The following is a 19,844-nucleotide window of genomic DNA, read 5'->3' on the forward strand; positions in this document are numbered from 1 at the left end:
CAGCATATCAAGGAGAAGGATATCAAGTTATCAGGATATCGATGAACAATGCAGAGAAATAGAGGAAAACAGAAAAGGGGAAAGACTAGAGATCTCTTCAAGAAAATTGGAGATATCGCAGGAACATTTCATGGAAGGATGGGCACAATAAAGCATAAAAACAATAAAGACTTAATAGAACCAAAAGCTAGAATACACAGAAGAACTTTACTAAAAATATCTTTAATGACCTGGATAACCACGATGGTGTGGTCACTCACTCAGGGCCAGACATCCTGGAGTGTGAAGTCAAGTGGACCTTAGGAAGCACTGCTGTCAGTAAAGCTAGTGGAGATGATGGCATTCCAGCAGAGCTATTTAAAATCCTAAAAGATGATGCTGTTAAAGTGTTGCACTCTAAATGTCAGCAAATTTGGAAAACTCAGCAGTGGCCACAGGACTGGAAAAGGTCAATCTTCATCCCGGTTACCAAGAAGGGCAGTACTAAAGAATGTTCAAACCACCGGACAGTTGCACTCACTTCCCATGGTAATAAGGTTATGCTCAAAATCCTTCAAGCTAGGCTTCAGCAGTATGTGAATTGACAACTTCAGATGTACAAGCTGGGTTTAGAAAACGCATCAAGGAGAAGAGTAATCATCACTTTAGGACTTCACCTCCTTTTCTGGCAAAGGGGTTTTAGTGCACTTTTGGTTGTAAACAGCATAGTTGTATCATGTTAGGTAATCCATGATCTTGTTTGTTATTGTGTGTATTTGGAGATTAAGTACGGTTTAAAGCAAACCTGATAGCTCAGCTGGTAAAGAATCTGCCTGCAATGCAGGAGACCCTGGTTCGATTCCTGGGTCGGGAAGATCCACTGGAAAAGGGATAGGCTACCCACTCAAGTATTCTTGAGCTTCCTTTGTAGCTCAGCTGGTAAAGAATCTGCCTGCAATGTGGGAGACCTGGGTTCAATCTCTGGGTTGGGAAGATCCCCTGGAGAAGGGAAAGGCTACCCATTCCAGTTTTCTGGCCTGGCAAATTCCATGGACTGTATAGTCCATAGAGTCGCAAAGAGTCGGACACAACTGAGCACCTTTCACTTCACTTCAAGACAAACCTGGTGGCTCAGATGGTAAAAGAATATGCTAGTGATGCAGGAGACCGGGTTCAATCCCTGGATTGGGAAGATCCCCTGGAGAAGGGAATGGCCACCCACTGCAGTATTCTTGCCTGGAGAATTCCATGAACACAGGAGCCTGGTGGGCTACAGTCTATGGGGTCTCAAAGAGTTGGACATGACTGAGTGCCTAAAGCAAAGTGTATAGGTGTCAAGTTGATAAGGGGTGAACTTGTGATGGTTAATTTTATGTGTCAAGTTGACTAGGCCAGAGGGTGCCCAGATAATCTGGTCAGATATTGTCCTAGGTGTGTCTCTAGGGTGTTTCTGGGTGAGATTAACATTTGAAATAGTAGACTGGGGCAAAGTAGATTGCCTTCTCTACATTGGGTGGGTGTCATCAAATCAGTTGAAGGCCTGAGTAGAACAAAAAGGCTGAGGAAGAGGGAACTTTCTGCCTGCCTGATTGCCTTTGAGCTGGGACATCAATTTTTTTTTTTTTTTCCTGCCTTCAAATGTTGAACTGAAACATTGGCTCTTTTTGGGTCTCAAACCTGTGGGAATTCAGACTAGAACTGTATCATGGGCTCTTCTGGGTCTCCAGCATTGCTAACTGTAGATCTCAGGATTTGTCAGCTCCTATAATAGAGTGAATCAGTTCTTTATAATTAATAAATACATGTACATATGCACACACAAGTACACATCCTTTTCATTCTGTTTCTGGTGAACTCTGACTATATAAATAGTATTTATTATTTATTGTTCGTAGTCTCTTTATTTTCATTTAAGGAAATTTCATCAAAATTTTCTTGATGAAAAATTGGGAGAAAAAGTTATTTAAATCTCCATCAAAATTTCAGTCTCTCATCCGATTCAAAGCTTCTGCTTTATGCTTACTTTATCTTGTGCCTGCCCTGTACGTCTCCAAATAAGCAGTGTGGCAAGGGATTGTGATCTGTTTCATTATCTCATTGCTCCCCTTCTCTCCTAGTCCTCTGCTGTATCTGGCTTCTTCCACGTTGGCAGTGAAGGTGGATGTTGAGTGAGAATAGAAAGCAAAAGAGTAGAGTCTTTCTTGACTGGTGCTGGTGTAATCTAGCACTGGTGCCTTTTGTGTGGCTGATGACCAAATACTGCCCGTTTTTCTCTATCGTAGAATGTGTGTGTGTGTCGTTATTTCCTCCTTACAAACTAGAGACCTTGGCAATGTACCATTCATTCTGTGGGCAATGCATTGTTCCAGCTGACCTCGTATGAATCCCTCTCCTTCTCTTGTTCAGCTGACACTCCCTTAAAGGCCTCCAGCTATATGTACTTTTTTTTCCCCCCATGAAAGCAAAGCTTGACTGTCTTCCAAAGTGTCCTTGGTCACAGGGACCAAGGGACCAGGTCACAGGGACTTTACCTACCATAAAGTGAAAAGGCAAACTTCTCTTGTTGCTGCTTCCTCTCCTTATTCTAGTCCATCTTTGTCTTTATCACTTTATTTTTGCTGTGTACGCAACCCTCCTAAAACTTAATGACTTAAAATAACAACCCTTTTAGTATTACTGTGCTTGAACAGCTGAGCAGTTCTCAGCTGGGCTCCTCCATGCACCTGCTATCAGATACAAGTCAGCTAGGTGGCTCTGTAGTTAAATGAATATCAGGGTGATTGGGTTGACTGGGCCATGGGTCTTCTATCATTCACCATTTAGCCTGCTCTTCCACAGGGCACCATCATCATGTTAGTCGCTCAGTAGTGTCCAACTCTTTGCTACCCCGTGGACTGTAGCCTGCCATGCTCCTCTGTCCAAGGGGCTTCCTTGGTAGCTCAGAGGGTAAAGTGTCTGCCTGCAGTGCCGGAGACCTGAGTTCGATCCCCAGGTCAGAAAGATCCCCTGGAGGTGGAAATGGCATATTTTAAGGGAATTTTCAAAATCATTAAATCAAACGCTATGTTTCTGTTACCCTCAATTTTTTACCTACTTTTTGTTGATTTATTAATGGGGCTTCCCTGGTGGCTCAGACAGTAAAGAATCGGCCTGCAATGCAGGAGACCCATGTTCAATCCCTGAGTCGGGAAGATCCCCTGGAGAAGGGAATGGCTACCCACTCCAGTACTCTTGCCTGGAAAATTCCACGGATGGAGGAACCTGTTAGGCTATGGGGTTGCAAAGAATCACACACGACTGAGCAGCTTCACTTCCACAGGGCAGAAGAGCTCAGTAGGAGAAAGCAGAAATAATCAAGGCCCCTTGAGTCTTGGGCTCCAAACTGGCACACCATTATTTCCTTTTCTGTCTGCCAGAGCAAGGCCCAATGTTGCCCTAGATTCATGGAGTAGAAAATAGACTCTACTTGATGGGAGAACCTGCGGTGTCATATTGCAAAGGCGAGAGCATATAAGAAAGAGAAAAATTGCAGTAATTTTTGCAAACAATGTGCAAGGTATGGATACACACTGCTAGCCATATATGTAATCCTCCTTAGTTCACCACCACCCTCATGGAATGGGGTTGTGCTATGACCTTCTGGAGATCAGCTCCCTGCTCTCCCTGTTCTGCTGCCCTTTTTAATTTTTGGTGTGAGGGAGAGGGAGAATAAAGACTATATTCCTGTGCTCATTAGTAATTTAATGAAGGAGAATTATTTTTTCCATTAAAATGGTATTCAAAGTAGAGTTTAAACGTAATAGAATCAAAACATTGAAATGTACATTGTAAGCCAAACAACAGCTACTTGTAAATAAGCATCAGAAATCAAATTCTCAGAAGACCTGTAGCTTTCTATGGGGAAAGAAGAAAACAGCATTTTTCACTCATTCTGACAGCCTTTTGAAAGACACTTGTCTTGGTGAATCCTGTCCAATGAATCTCTAACTTAGAAAATGATGTTGTACTGATACATAAGCACTCTAACATAGATCACTCTGATAGGACTGTGATAAACTTTTCAACTAAAAATACCATCTTTTTTTAAAGGTATTGAGTAGCATCAATTCAATTATTCACAATCCAAGAGCTCCAATAATAATATATAAACAGAGCAAAGGAACAGCCCAACATTTTAATAGAGATCTTGTTCAGGATTGTGGATTTGAGCATCTTGTTCCTATAATAGAAATGTGGGCAGATCAACTGGCTTCCTTAAAGGTATGTGGTTGAATACTCTTTACGTGCTTTGAAAATATATTGGAGTCTGTGGGCTTTATATACTTTTATTCTCAAGCAAAGTTTTATATTTGGTGTGCTTTTACCATAGATTTTTTTTCTTTATAATTGTACCTTACTGATGAAATGTTGGTTAATGAAAGTGTCATTGTGTTGTGACTTACTGACTTTTTCAAATTCTGGTGGTACTAATTGTTTAGTACATTTATTTGACACTGAATCTGTTGCCTTGAATTGCTAATTTTTAAAAAACTGTCAAAATGTTATATTCTTCCTCCTCCTTACCAAATGAAAGGTTAACAATACTAATATGTGAGGTCTAGGTGTTAATTGTGCTTGTGTTTAGTCACTCAGTCGTGTCCAACTCTGCAACCCCACAGTCTGTAGCCCACCAGGCTCCTCTGTCCATGGGGATTCTCTAGACAAGAATACTGGAGTGGGTTGCATGCCTTCCTCCAGGGCATCTTCCCAACCCAGGGATCGAACCCAGGTCTCCCACATCTAGGTGTTAATTAATGTTAAATAAGTGGAGGACTAAAATAAGAAGTTGAGAAAAATAACTTCCTGTGTTTCCTTCTGTATTCTAGAGTTGCACTGTCTAATACAGTAACCACTCAGCTACATGTAGATTTTGATCACTTGAAATATGATAGTCGCAATTGAAATGTGCTGCAAGTATAAAATTACACACCAGATTTAGTAGACATAGTATGGAGATGATAAAAAGATAATTAAAATAGATGATCTGTTGATACTAGTTTGGATATACTGGGTTAAATATATTAAAATTGTCACCTATTTCTTTTTACTTTTTTAACATGGCTACTAGATAATATTACTGTGACACACATTACATTTCTTTTGCATGACATTGTTGTTTTAAAGGGCCAAGCACCAAGCACTGTGCCATGTACATAGTTGACGCCCAGTAAATATTTGTTTATTGATTGACCAGTCTTAGACTTCTAAACTTCCAGGATCCCAGCTCCTTGTGCACAGTTTTAAATAGATTAGGACAACATATTTAGGCCAGGAAAACAAGTAGGCTGTCATGAAAATTAAGTAGAATTACTTTTTAGGCCTCTTTTCGAATTAAATTTCTTCTTGGAGCTACATACATTGATGAATCTTGAAGATATCCTAAATGAAAGAAACCTGTCACAAAAAGTCACTTATTGTATGATTCTGTTTTTTAATGAAATGCTCAGTATAGGCAAATCCATAGAAAAAGAAAATAGATTAGTAGTTACCCAAAGCCTGGGAGCAAGAGAGAATGGGGAATAAGAGTTTCTTTTTGGCATGATGAAAATGTTCTAGAATTAAGATAATTATGATGATTGCACATCTCTGTAAATGAGATTACTGAATTACACACTTAAAGAGGATAAATTTTATGGTATGTGAATTACATCTCATTAAATCTGTTATTTAAAAAATCAAGGGCAAAATAAAAAGGACAAGCTTATTTTTTATTCATCAATAATTCAAAGTACTTACTTAAATAATAGCATATGTTACTAACAAGTAACATACAATTACTTTAAACATCCAGATTCCAGATAATTGGTGTATGTGTAATGTTTTTTATAAGGCCTGGAGAAAATGAATTTAACAGACTCTTTCTAAACAGGTAATGGTATTTTAAAAAAAATACTGATGATGGTTAATGTATGTATTACATCTGCTTGGATAATTATATTTTATTAACATGATTATGAAAACTTAGAAAATCCATAATAGCATATAATTTCTTTTGTTATGAAGGATTTATATAAGTCCTTGAAAATACTGTCTGCAGACCTGGTGCCTTGGCATAATTTAAAGAAGCAGGATGAAAATGAAGGTGTCAGAGTTGAAGATCTGTTGTTTATAGTAGATACCATGTTAGAAGAAGTTGAAAATAAGGCAAAGGTAATACTACCCAGTACTTATATAGATGTTCACATTTTAGTGTGAAATTAATGATATGGATACAGATATTCTACTATAACTCTTTCTCTTTTTAAAGTTTTTATTAAAGATTTGGAATAATTTTAAGATGTAAACTTTCTTTTTCTTCCTCTCTTTTGGTCAGGACAGCAATATGCCAGACTTCCACATTTTGCGAGCTATTGTTTCTCACTTCCAAAAATTATTTGATGTTCCTTCTTTAACTGGAGTCTATCCTCGAATGAATGAAGTTTATACTAGGCTTGGAGAATTGAACAATGCTGTGAGAAACCTCCAAGAACTCTTAGAATTAGGTAATGACCCATTTTCATTTTTGGCCCCCCACTTAATAATGATTATTAATAAATCTGACTCTTTGCAATCCCATGGACTGTAACCCACCAGGCTCCTTTGTCCATGGAATTCTCCAGGCAAGAATACTGGAGTGGGTAGCCATTCCCTTCTCCAGGGGATCTTCCCAACTCAGGGATTGAACGTGGGTCTCCTGCATTGCAGGCCGATTCTTTACTGTCTGAGCCACCAGGGAAGCCCCATTAATAAATCAACAAAAAGTAGGTAAAAAATTGAGGGTAACAGAAACGTAGCGTTTGATTTAATGATTTTGAAAATTCCCTTAAAATATTATATCCTTTTATTTCTCTTTTGCAGATAGTTCATCCTCATTGTGTGTGCTGGTGAGCACAGTTGGAAAATTGTGTAGGCTGATTAATGAAGATGTGAATGAAAAGATTATGCAAGTATTAGGACCTGAAGACCTTCAAAGGTATTTATTTTATAAAGGTTGCAAAGTATTGTCCAGAATGTTTGGAGTGGTAAAATTAAACATTTTCAAAACTTCATAAGTTATTTACCTTTCCTGTTTGGAATAGCATTTTAAAAATAATCTCACACCTTAGGGATGGAGAGAATGGCAAATATTTTCAAGATAAAAGTAGATTCTGGGGTCTGTAGGTTTACACAGGGTGGGGTCAGGACTCCAGCATTTTTGCTATAAGCTTATTCCCAAGGGAAATTATAATTGGAGAAAGTCAAGCTTTGTCAGTAACTTCATGTTAATTCAGAATATGTAAGAAAGTCCAATTTTTAGTAGATTACCATAGGTCACTGAATAATCACTAAGAGTATGTTATTATTTGATAAGATATTAAGTATTTCTTTTTTAAAGCTAGGCATCTCCAACATAAAACCTAATTTTTTTTTAATGTCAAAACGTTATAGTTGTACTCTTCCTCCCTCCTCCCTCAGATTTTATACTGCAACATAAGGGAAGTATATGTTCCATACGTTCTGCAAGTTTTCCAAGAGGAACCCTAACCTAATCTGACACTTGAGGTTTCTGATACTTGATGATTTTAAAAGGAATGTATGTCTCACTATTGGTATTTTTCTCCTTCCCAGTTTTACAGATTACTGATGCTTATTCTTAATGTTTAATGTAATACAGGATATGAAAGTCAATTATTTTTAGAAAACATGGTCTCTTAAGACTCCTCAAGCTAAATGGAAAGTTCCCATATTAGAAATGTTAGATAGATTTAAACTTAGAACAGATGATTATACTGATAGTAGATTTTTTTTTGTTTTAGAAAAGTATTACTAGATGAACAAAGAGCTCAGAAGGAAAGATTACAGTAAATAATCATTAAATTTGTATTTAAATTAGCAGGACAATTTCTTTCTGTTTTGAAATGTTCTATGTCCAATCAGATGTAAGAATCCCAAGTCAGAAATTCAGTATAAATTGTGCTTTTTTTTTTTTAAAGCATTATCCACAAATTGGAAGAACATGAGGAATTTTTCCCAGCATTTCGGGCATTTACTAATGATCTACTCAAAATCTTAGGTAAGATTTTTGTTGGAGGTGGTTAAATTTTGAGTCTCAGGATGTCATTGGGTTTGAGGAAAGAGTGTTCCTTAGTCACTGTATTAGTGTTTTTACCTAGAGTGGTAGAAAATGTCTGGAAACCACTAATAGTTCTGAAAACAAACTTCTAACTTGCAGTTAAAGTTGGTTGGGGTTAATCTACAGAACAGAGAAGCACATATTCTTTAAGGAGCTGGGAGCTGCCTTTGTTTTAGGACCTTAAAATGAAAAATGACATTATTCTGGCTAGGCCCACTCTAACCCTGACTGTCATTGGATAATGAGAAATGTCTGTAGAATTTATGATCTTGATAGGTGTCTTTTTAACTTTTCTTCTTCCTCCTCCTCCTTTTCTTTTCTTTTTTTTTTTAAAAAGATAGTTCCTACCTACTCTTTTTTTTAATTTAATTTCCTCAGATGATGAGAAATAATATAATGTAAACATCTGTAGAAAGGAGACAAATTTATAAGTTTGTGGAAGGGAAGAGATACATTTACACTCTTGGTCAGATTGAGGGCTTTAAGGGAAAAAAAATATAATTAGCTTAGGAATCATAGGCAAAATAGAAACCCACATCTCTTACTTTAAGTGTGATTTATTATGGCTATAAAAATAATTAATCTTACCATTAAGGACACTTTTTAGGGAATTCCTGGTGGTCCAGTGGCTAGGACTATGTGTGTTCACTGTTGAGAGTGTAGGTTCATCCTTGGTAGGGGAACTAAGATTCCCCAAAACCTAACAAAACAAAGTTACTTTTTAAAAAGGTTACAGTGATTTATTTACTTCATTAATTCATCATGATTAATGAATTTTCTGTGTAGCTCATTTGAAGTTGAAAGGTTTTTTTTGTTTTTTAAAGAATGACTCTTTGACATAGGAAATTAAATTAGAAGAGGAGATAAGGTTTGGTAGAAGATAAAGGAATAAGTAAGTTAAAATTTGGTAAGAAGATGAGTAAATGAAAGGAAGATGAGTAAATGAAATCTGACTAGAGTATATAGCCTAGTTGAACATGAATTTTTGTGGCCAATTTTATGTAGACTGGTACTTTATTCATGCTCATACGTTTGAAAAGATCATGGCAAGGGAAGACATAATTTGAAAGTTTAACTTGAGATGTGAAAATGTAGAAGTGTATTTATTGCCTTGTATCTCAAAAAGCTTTGTTTCCTGCAATATGATTTTACTTGCTTAACAGTGAGTTTCTTGTCATTAACAAACATTTTACTAGGTGTGCTAGTAACACTTATTTCATAATCCTTGTATAGAAACTTCCTCTCAGATATAATACTCAGCATGGTTCATGTGGGATCATTTGCTTCAATATACAGTGTTCATGTGCTATTCGGTCACAGTTGAAATTCTGGAGTAAATATTAACATTTCAGAAATTAAATCTGTTTTGGCAAACATGGCTATTTTTATTATTACTAGATGCGAGGTGGCTTAGTGATAAAGAATCCACCTGCCAGTGCTGGAGACGTGGGTTCAATCCCTGGGTCGGGAAGATCCCCTGGAGAAGGAAATGGCAACCCACTCCAGTATTCTTGCCTGGAAAATCCCGTGGACAGAGGAGCCTGGACGGCTACAGTCCATGGGGTCGCAGAGTCAGACACAACTTAGCAACTAAACAACAAGCAACAACAACAACAGATGTCATATTAAGCATCTAGAACTACCGAGTGGATTACTGAATATCAGGTGTGGAGAAGGACTTTCTTTTTTCTCATGCAAGTGGTGTGATTAGTTGAGAAAATTTTCATATCAACCAAGGTCCTTCTCTGTGAGGTTTATTTATAAGGCAGATTTCTCTTCTAGTGAGAAAACAGGTGTGATTTTAGAATGCAGGACATGGAATAACTTGATCTTTGTACCTTACTTACTACAGTGTAATTCACACCTGTAGATTTGCTCTTATTCTTTTCCTTTCTTGTATCATCTGTGTTCCGACTGAAGAGATCCCTAAGTCCTTAGATGGAGGCCCAGGAAAGAGAAAGGGCCTCTGCTAGGGATTTCACCATGTAAGCTCACCCATATGTTAGTTAAAGAGGCAGTAACATAATGTCATAAATATGGCGAATAGGATCTGTTGTTAAGAGCACACTGCTAATGAGATTAATATCAGAGTCAGAAGATGCTTTTGTAGGTTTTTACAAACAGATGCCCTGTGAATCAGTGATACACTTTTATTACCACTAAAGAGAAAAATTTCATGTGCTTGAAAGCACTAGTGATGTTGCCTTTGTGTTTGAGGTTTGCCTTTGCACAGAGATTGTCATTTCATCTGAGCCTAACACTGGATGAAGCTACTGTTTTATTATTGTTTTTCTGTTACAGAAATTGATGACTTGGATGCCATTGTACCTGCAGTAAGGAAATTAAAAATACTTTCATACTGAAAACAAATCAAATCATTTTTACTGTGTAAATTGCATTCTTAACATCCTAAGTATTTTGTAGGATTGATCTTACTTTGAGACATGGGTTATGTATTTACCCCAAAATTTACCCCCTTCTTTCTATTGAGTCCTCCATCTGTATAATTTTTATTGACTTTGAGATTCTTTTATAGAAAACAATTGCTAAGTTTAATTAATAAATTAACTTTAGATCCTTGAATAATTCTTAAGCAGTTCTCGAGTACTTAAAATTTAAGATTGTTTTAAAGTACAATGTGTGAATAAGAGAGAAACTCAGGGAGAGATAATGCAAGTAATAGAAAGGTTCAGAGTTTAGTGACCTTTTTGGTTCTAGGAACAAGGAATGCCAATGTCTGTCTTTAGTCCAGCCAGCAGAAAGCTATTGCTTTCCCTGCAAGGAAATGGCACATTCTATTAAGATATCCCTCATAACACTTGCACTTTCAGAGCAGAAGGAACAAAAGGAAGAAGGAAAAAAAAATTTTCCTGCTAGGGTAGGAAAGAATTATGAGGTAAAATAGATGAGTAGGTGTAAGTCTCTCATTAAAAAGTATCTTTTTTACTATCTTCATGTGATGTACCTTTTATAAGGGCATGAAATCTTAAATAAAATTTTGTAAAGAATTTCCGAATGTAAGTGTTCTCAGTGACTTATTTGTATTCCTCATAAATAATGAATCATATTCTCTTACTAGTCTGAGCCTTCCTTGGGCAACTGGTTCACCCTTGCTGCATTTTCTGTAAGAGTAGCTTTCTTGTTGCTTTCTACTTATTCTCTGTTCTCAATATTCATTCTGATTTTCTTAAAGGATAACTGTTCTGCTTCACATCCGTGAGTACAGGTCACTTTGAGTTGTTGCTGCTCCCTTTCTCCCTACCTCCACTTTTAATAACTTCTCAGTTATTCTTGTTCATTGTCATATAGAATATTGTAAAGATTTCCAGGAAGCAGCATAGTGGAATGCAGAGAATAAATGTCAAAATATAAGCACCCAGATCCTTAGTGTGGTGACCATAGGGATTAGAAGTAAGGTAATGTCTTAGGTTTTTTTAGATTTAAAATTCTTTGTTTTGTTTGCCAAGATTACATTTCTTAACACTAGCCCACAATTTGTGAAAGAACTTGTGTCTTTGAGGGTTGGGTAGAAAAAGTGTTTGGATATTCAGTAATATAAATGCTCTTAGTTAATTAGATTACTCCAATAAACTGTTGTGAGCCAGTTTGGAAATCCAGTGACTTTTGAAAGGAAGAAATATAATTTTTTTAATTGCAGCATAGTTGATTTACAATTGTTTTAGTTTCTGGTATAGCAAAATGATTCAGTTTTATGTGTGTGTGTGTATATGTATACATGCATTCTTTTTCATATTCTTTCCCATTATGGTTTATTATGGGCTTCCCCGGTAGCTCAGATGGTAAAGAATCTGCCTACAATGTGGGATACCTGGGTTTGATCTCTGGATTGGGAGGATTCCCTGGAGGAGGGCATGGCAACCCACTCCAGTGTTCTTGCCTGGAGAATCCACCAGGACAAAGGAGCCTGGCAGACTACAATTCATGGGGTCGCAAAGAGTCAGATGTGAGTGTTTATAATTATAATAGTTTATTTTATTGTAAGAGTTTATGTAATTTACAATTACAATAGTTGATTTACAGTTGTGTTAGTTTCTGATATAGCACAATGATTCAGTTTTGTGTGTGTGTGCATGTGTATACACACATCCTTTTTCATATTCTTTTCCATTATGGTTTATTATAGGACACCAAATATAGTTTCTGTGCTATACAGTACGACCTTGTTGTTTATCTGTTTTATATATAGTAGTTTGTATCTGCTAATCCCGAACTCTTAATTTATCCTTCCCCTACTCCCTTTTCCCTCTGGTAACCATGAGTTTGTTTTCTGTGTCTGTAAGTCTGTTCCATAAATAAGTTATTTATGTTATATTTTAGAGTCCACATACAAGTGATATCATATGGTATTTGTCTTTCTTTTTTTGACTTACTTCACTTAGTATGATAGTCTCTAGGTCCCTCCATGTCGCTGCAATGGCATTATTTCATTCTTTTTTATGGCTGAGCAATATTCCATTGTATATATATATACCACATCTTCTCTATGTGTTCCTCTGTTGGTGGGCATTTAGGTTGCTTCCATGTCTTGGCTATTATAAATAGTGCTGGTATGAACATTGGGATGCATGTATCATTTTGAATTATCATTTTCTCTATATATATGCCCAGGAGTGGAATTGCTGGATCATATGACAACTCTAATCTTAGTTTTGTTTTTTTTTTTTTAATAAATTTATTTATTTTAGTTGGGGGCTAATTACTTTACAGTATTGTAGTAGTTTTTGCCATACATTGACATGAATCAGCCATGGGTTTACATGTGTTCCCTTCCTGGACCTCCCTCCCAACTCCCTCCCCATCCTATCCCTCTGGGTCATCCCATTGCCCCAGCCCTGAGCATTTGTCTCATGCATCGAACATGGAATGGTGTTCTGTTTCACATAATCTTAGTTTTTTAAGGAATCTCCATGCCGTTTTCCATAGCAGCCACACCAGTTTACATTCCCACCAACAGTGTATGGAGTTCCCTTTTCTCCACATCCTCTCCAGCGTTTGTTATTTGTAGACTTTTTTTTTTTTTTTTTTTTTGTAGACTTTTTAATGATGGCCATTCTGACTGGTGTGAGGTGGTATCTGAGTGTAGTTTTGATTTGCGTATAAGAAGTATAATTTAAAAATTATTTTATCTGAATTTTGTCAGCTAGTTTAAGAGAGCCTGTGGTTAACTCTTAGTTTAAAACAGGAGTTTTAAAACTCTTCCTCAAAGGCCTAGGTGTTTTTTTGAGGGCCACTGAGAGGGATGGTGCCACTACTAGGGAGAACATTAGGCCCTCTCTATCAGATCTACCTTTATCTTGGCAGTTCTACTTTTATCCAGTTGTAATTATTTAAAATATAAGTGCTGCAACCATTGCTTGGCTCTTGATTTTTTACCATTTTATGGATGTATAATTGACATAATAAATTGTGCATAAAGTATTGTTGTTCAGTCACTCAGTCATGTCTGACTCTTTGCAACCTCAAGGACTGTAGCATGCCAGGCTTCTCTGTCCTTCACTGTCTCCTGGAGTTTGCTCAGATTCATATCCATTGAGTCGGTGATGCCATCCAACCATCTCATCCTCTGTCGTCCCCTTCTCCTCCTGCCTTCAATCTTCCCCAGCATCAGGGTCCTTTCCAGTAAATCAGCTCTTTGCATCAGGTGGCCAAAGTATTGGAGGTTCAGCTTCAGCATTAATCCTTCAATGAATATTCAGGGTTGACTGGTTGGATCTCCTTGCAGTCCAAGGGACTCTCAGGAGTCTTCTCCAACATGACAGTTCAAAAGCATCAATTCTTTAGTGCTCAACCTTCTTTATAGTCCGACTCGCATCCATATATGACTACTGGAAAAAGCATAGCTTTGACTAGATGGACATTTGTCAGCAAAGCAGTATCTCTGCTTTTTAATATGCCGTCTAGGTTTGTCATAGCTTTTCTTCCAAGGAGCAAGCATCTTTTAATTTCATGGCTGCAGTGATTTTGGAGCCCAAGAAAATAAAATCTGTTACTGTTACAATTTGATAAATCCTAATATACATCTGTGAAACCATCAGAATAATATACCTATTGTTCCAAGAGTTATTTCTTTGCCCTTCATGACCCCTCCCTATTCCTGTCCCTAGGCAATAGCTGATCTGCTTTCCATCACTATAGACTAGTTTGCATGTGACAGGATTTTATATAAATGGAATCATACCATATGTTCTCGTTTTGTCTGGCTTCTTCCACTCAGCATAATTAATGTGATTTTTTTTGCATGTTGCATTTATTAACTGTCCATTCCTTTTTATTGCTGTGTAGTATTCCATTGTATGCAGATACCACAATTTGTCTATCCATTCATCCGTTGATGGAAATTTAGGTTATTTCTGGTTTTTGACTGCTACAAATTTCGTAGTAGTGTTCAGGTCTTCATATGGACATATACCTGATATCCATTGACTTGAAAACTGTCATATTTTTGTTTCGTTGATACAGGTGGAAGTGTAAATTTGCTTTCTGCTAGTCCTGGTTAAAAGTAAAGTATCTGAAAAGATGTAGTGTTTCTTATGTTGTCTTTTATTTTTTTTTAGTTGTACTGTAGTCAGAGAACATGGTCTTTTGGTATTGAATCTTTGGAATTCATTGAGATTTTCTTTGTGACTTTATTGTGATGAATTTCCAAATATTCCACATGTGCTTTAAAAAGTCTAATCTCCAATATATACATATATGTATGTGTGTATATATGTAGTATTGTTAATAGTATTGTTTAAATCAACTTCATTTCTATCATTTTTTTTTGTGTCTGGTTGGTTTAGTTTATGGGAGATTCTGAAATCCCTGAACTTGTCAAATTTTGTTTTTTATAAGTACTTTAAAAAGTACTTATGGCCTGTTTTATAAGTAGTTATAAATTCATAGTCAATAATATCTTCTTGATTAATATCTCTTCATTGCCATACATGCTTTTACCTTGAATGTAGTTTTGTTCTTTTAGTTAATAGTTGCTGGATATTCTTTTCCTTTTTTTCTTCTTAATTTATTTCACTAATCTTTTTTTATGTTATAAAATACAACATATATGTTAAGTACGGCAAAAACCATAAATTTCAAGTTTAATGAATGATTATAAAGTGAACACCCACGCAACATCCAAGAAATAGAACATCACCAGCACTCTGAAAGGCCTTCCCCACACACCATATGTGTCTTCGCCCAAGAGATAATCATTAGCTTGGCTTATGTTAGTCATTTACTTGTTTTTTCTTTTTCTTTTTAAATAGTTTTGCCAGTTTTGTGTGTATGCCTAAACCAAGATAGTTGAGTTTTGCCAGTTTTGAGACTTATAAAAATAGAATCAGGCTGTATGTTCTTCTTAATTCTTTTGTTCAACATTATGTTTGTACTATTCATCTATATTGTTTTATGCAGGTCCAGGTCGTTTGTTTTCATTGGTGTCTAGTATTCTTCTATGAATGTTCCATATCCATTTGTTTGTTATTCTAGGGATTGGCATTTGGGTTGCTTCCAGTTCTTGGCTATTGTGAGCTACTGCTGTGAACATTCTTGTGCATGTATCCTTCTTCACTTGTGTGCAGGTTTTCTAGAATCAATATCTAAGAGGCAAAATTGCTGGGTCCTAGAGGAAAACACATCTAATGATGTAAATGGAGCCTCTAGGGTTGTATAGTGTGGGACTTTGATAGATCATATGTATTTCAACTTTAGACAAAAATGACAAACTGTTTTCCAGAGTAGTTGTACCAACTTATACTTCCACCATTAATGTATGAAGGGTCCTCAGTTTTCCATATTTGACCAACTTTTGGTAAGTCAGTTTTGTTTTTGTTTTTGTCTTTTTGCCAGTATAATGTATAGAGCTCTTAGTGTGACTTTAATGTTTAGTTTCCTGATTACTAATGAAGTTAAACATCTTTTCCTTTGTGTTTTTTAGTTTGTAGTTTATTTTTGAAGTGCTTGTATGTGTCTTTGGTGGTTTTTTCTGTTGGACAGTCTGTCTTCCTATTGATTTGTAAGATTTATTTATATATTCTAGACATGAACCATTTGACAGTTACACGTTACGAATGCCTTTTTCCATTCTGTTTCCTCTTTCCGTTTTCCTCTAGTGTCTTTTCATGAACTGAAGAACTTAATTTTAATATAGAGAATATAGTTAAAGATGTAGAGATTTATAGTCAGTGCTCTTAGTGTCTTACGAAATCTTTCTCTAGTCACAAATTGTAAAGTTACTCCTCTGTGTTATCTTACAGCTGTATAGTTTTGCCTTTCACACTTAGTCTAATATACCTGGAGTTTTGTTTGTTTGTTTTTTTAATGTGGTATAAGTAAAGGACTATTCTTACCTTTTCTGTCATGGATACCCAGTTGTTTCAGCACCATTTATTGAAAAATCTATTATTTCCCCTCTGCTTATAGTGTTAACTTCTGTCATATATTGAATATCTGTATGTGAGTGGGTCTGTTACTGGACTCTCTTCTATTCTTTTGGTCCATTTATCTCCCCTTCACTAGTATCCCCGGAGAAGGCAACGGCACCCCACTCCAGTACTCTTGCCTGGAAAATCCCATGGACGGAGGAGCCTGGTAGGCTGCAGCCCATGGGGTCACGAAGAGTCGGACACGACTGAGAGACTTCACTTTCACTTTTCACTTTCATGCACTGGAGAAGGAAATGGCAACCCACTCCAGTGTTCTTGCCTGGAGAATCCCAGGGACGGAAGAGTCTTGTGGGCTGCTGTCTATGGGGTCGCACAGAGTTGGACACGACTGATGTGACTTAGCAGCAGCAGCAGCACTAGTATCCCACTGTCTTCATTATTTTAACTTTAAAATAAACTTTGGTATCCCACCCTTTGTATTTCCATGTGTATTGAGTCTGATTATTAAATTATATATGCAGACACACACACTACATATTGAGATTTTTGTTGAACTTTCATTAAACATAGGATCAGTGGGGAAAATCAGAATCTATAATGTTGGATCTTCAAACTCCTACTGTAGCATAGCTTTCCACTTGGTTAGGTTTACTTTAACATTTCATAATAAAGTTTCATAATTTTCCTGTAGGGATTATTGCCAGATATATTAATAGTATTTGATCTTTATGCATTATAAATTTTCTTTTTAAAATTTCATTTTCCAACTATTTCAGAAATAGAGAACTATAATTGATTTTTAAATATTTACTTTGTATTCAACATTCTTGCTGGAAACTCTGATTAACTCTAGCAGTGTATCTTTAGATTATTTTGGATTTTTATACTTATGATCATGTTATCTGCATATAACAACAGTTTTGGTCAGATATACCTGTTTTTCCTTACCCAACTACATAGGCCACAATATAGGGCTGAGTAGAAGTCGTGATAGGAATCAATCCTTTCTTGTTCCAGATTTCAAAAGGAAATCTTTTAATGCTTCACCGTTAAGCGTTATGTTGGGCTTCTCGGGTAGCTCAGCTGGTAAAGAATCCGCCTGCAAAGCAGGAGACCCCAGTTCAATTCCTGGGTTAGGAAGATCCGTGGGAGAAGGGATAGGTTACCCACTCCAGTATTCTTGGACTTCCCTGGTGGCTCAGATGGTAAAGAATCTGCCTGCAGTGTAGGAGACCTGGGTTCGATCCTGGGTTGGGAAGATCCCTGGAGAAGGGAACGGATACCCATCCCAGTATTCTGGCCTGGAGAATTCCATGGACAGAGGAGCCTGGCAGGCTACAGACCATGGGGTCCCAAAGATTTGGACATGACTGGATGACTTTCACTTGCTACCATTACTATAAACAGAAGTCTAAACTACCCTTGGGTTTGTCATTTTCATCCTTTTACTTTTAACACTTGTGTGTGTTTGGAGTGAACCTCTTGTAAATAGCACATAGCTGTACTTTCAATTTTCATGGAATTTGACATTATGGGTTTAATAGTGCCTTTACTATGATTGTGGCTCAGCTGGTAAAGAATGTGCCTGCAATTTGGGAGACCTGGGTTCAATCCCTAGGTTGGGAAGATCCCCTGGAGAAGGGAATGGCTACCTACTTCCAGTATTCTGGCTTAGAGAATTCCATGGACTATATAGTCCATGGGTCGCAAAGAGTTGGACACGACTGAGTGACTTTCACTTCACTACTATGATTACAAGTATATTTAGAAGTCTTTTGCCTATCTTTTGTATTTTTTATTTATCATATTTATCTATGCTACATTTTTCTTCCTATTTTTTTGGAGCAATGTTGAATTTTTATTTATTTCTTCCTCACTACTGATTTGGAAGTTTTGTATTTCAACTCTATTGATTTTTCTATTGTTACTCTATATTATTGGTTATCTTAAACATTTTAATACACACTTAGTCAAGGTCAGGTCAGAAGATAAAAACTACATTGCACAGGTAGCCTAACAGGAAACATTTAAAATAAGAATTGCTGACTAGTAAAAGTAGTTAACTGCTAAAAGGAGACAAAAGAGGACTCTAAGGAGTATGCAGTAGTGACTTCAGAAAGCAGATACTACCCCCAGGGATAAAGGAGAGTGAACAAGAAACGAACTTAAGGCTGAGATTTAAACCTCTGAGTAGAGGTCTGGCTGCCACAGGAACAGCCAACCCACTTGTGGCAAATAAACTTGCCAGAGGGTGTTGGATGGTGCTGAACCATGAAGACTGTGTTTATGGTTGCAGGGCCCAAGGGCATGAACCAAGAGTAAACTGTGGCCGGTGCTTAGGTAACAGAGAACAGCCTCCACACGACAGTCAGCTAGCTGCCGTGGATAGGGGCACCTCAGTAGAGAAAGAAAAGCCCCTTCTTCCCACTCTGGCCTTGCAGTGTCTCTGCAGTGTCCTCAATTGATAAGCCTAACATCAAGACCCCTGGCAGAGGGGAGGAGGCTCTGGTATTTCTAGTATCAAAGCAGGGCCAATATGGGTTGATTTGGAGCTGAAAGGTAACTAGTAACTGCCACATACAAAGCTATATTTCAAAATATAAAACTCCTTAGCTTCTTAAATAAGGACTTGAATACTTTTAACATTCCTCTGAACCAGCTTCATGGCTCTTAGATGTCAGTACTAGCCCTGTTTTGCAGACATTTTAGGTTGCTTGCTTACTTGTTTAAAACAGTCAAGACTTACTTAGGTTTACCTTACATATTTTACAGGTCTCTTGACTCTCTGTTGTTTTCCACAAGCCCCTCCTGCCTTAATGTTACATTTTGTTTCTTGCTGAAATACATCCAGTGGCCATTTTTCAATTTGGTATTCCCATGTGCTTCATATTTAAAAAAATTTTTTTTTTGCCTGTGAGCTTCCTTTTAATGGGAATTATCTGCTGTGGTGGTTCCACGTGTGTCCTAGATGGGAATCACAACCCTAGGGGCAATTTTGTGGTTGCCCCAGTCAGGGCTTGACGTGGCTCCAGGTTCTAAACCCAACTTTCACATTAGTTTTGAGGTTTCCAAACTAAGTCAGTTGTGTGTAACTTCAGACTCCATGTTCCTATAGGAAAGAGTAGCTGATTGTTTCCACCCATTGCTGACAACCAGTTCCTTGTTCTCATTCTCAGCCAAGGTGTTTTTTGAGGACAAAACTTTCCAGGCTCCATGTCCCTTACATAGTAGCTTTACCTTCTATCTGGTGTGCTAAAATTCTGGTTTTCTTCAAAACACCCTCTTCAGTTCCTATACACTGCTTTAGATTTTCTCTTTGAACCATCACTGGAACTTAACCTGTGTTA

At 37.1% G+C, this 19,844-nt stretch overlaps 1 protein-coding gene across 43 annotated transcripts in view; it reads left to right on the forward strand.

The window, feature by feature from the left end:
• The window catches only part of CEP70 (centrosomal protein 70), a 119,837-nt gene that overhangs the window by 82,780 nt on the left and 17,213 nt on the right, over window positions 1–19,844 (forward strand). For 12 of the 43 annotated variants that reach the window (XM_081574051.1, XM_081574065.1, XM_081574054.1 and 9 more), the window contains 6 exons: window positions 4,069–4,239; window positions 6,022–6,168; window positions 6,332–6,500; window positions 6,856–6,970; window positions 7,971–8,050; window positions 10,412–11,126. In XM_081574051.1, coding sequence (XP_081430177.1) covers window positions 4,069–4,239; window positions 6,022–6,168; window positions 6,332–6,500; window positions 6,856–6,970; window positions 7,971–8,050; window positions 10,412–10,473 — 744 coding nt within the window. In that variant the 3' untranslated portion in view covers window positions 10,474–11,126. Of the gene's footprint in view, window positions 1–4,068; window positions 4,240–6,021; window positions 6,169–6,331; window positions 6,501–6,855; window positions 6,971–7,452; window positions 7,571–7,970; window positions 8,051–10,411; window positions 11,127–16,630; window positions 16,975–19,844 lie in introns of those variants that run through there. The other 31 variants (XM_081574073.1, XM_081574087.1, XM_081574076.1 and 28 more) reach the window with 8 other exon arrangements.

The sequence above is a fragment of the Giraffa tippelskirchi genome, chromosome 2 (assembly GCF_054371585.1).
Source record: "Giraffa tippelskirchi isolate mGirTip1 chromosome 2, T2T-mGirTip1v1.2.pri, whole genome shotgun sequence".
Lineage (NCBI taxonomy): Eukaryota > Metazoa > Chordata > Mammalia > Artiodactyla > Giraffidae > Giraffa > Giraffa tippelskirchi.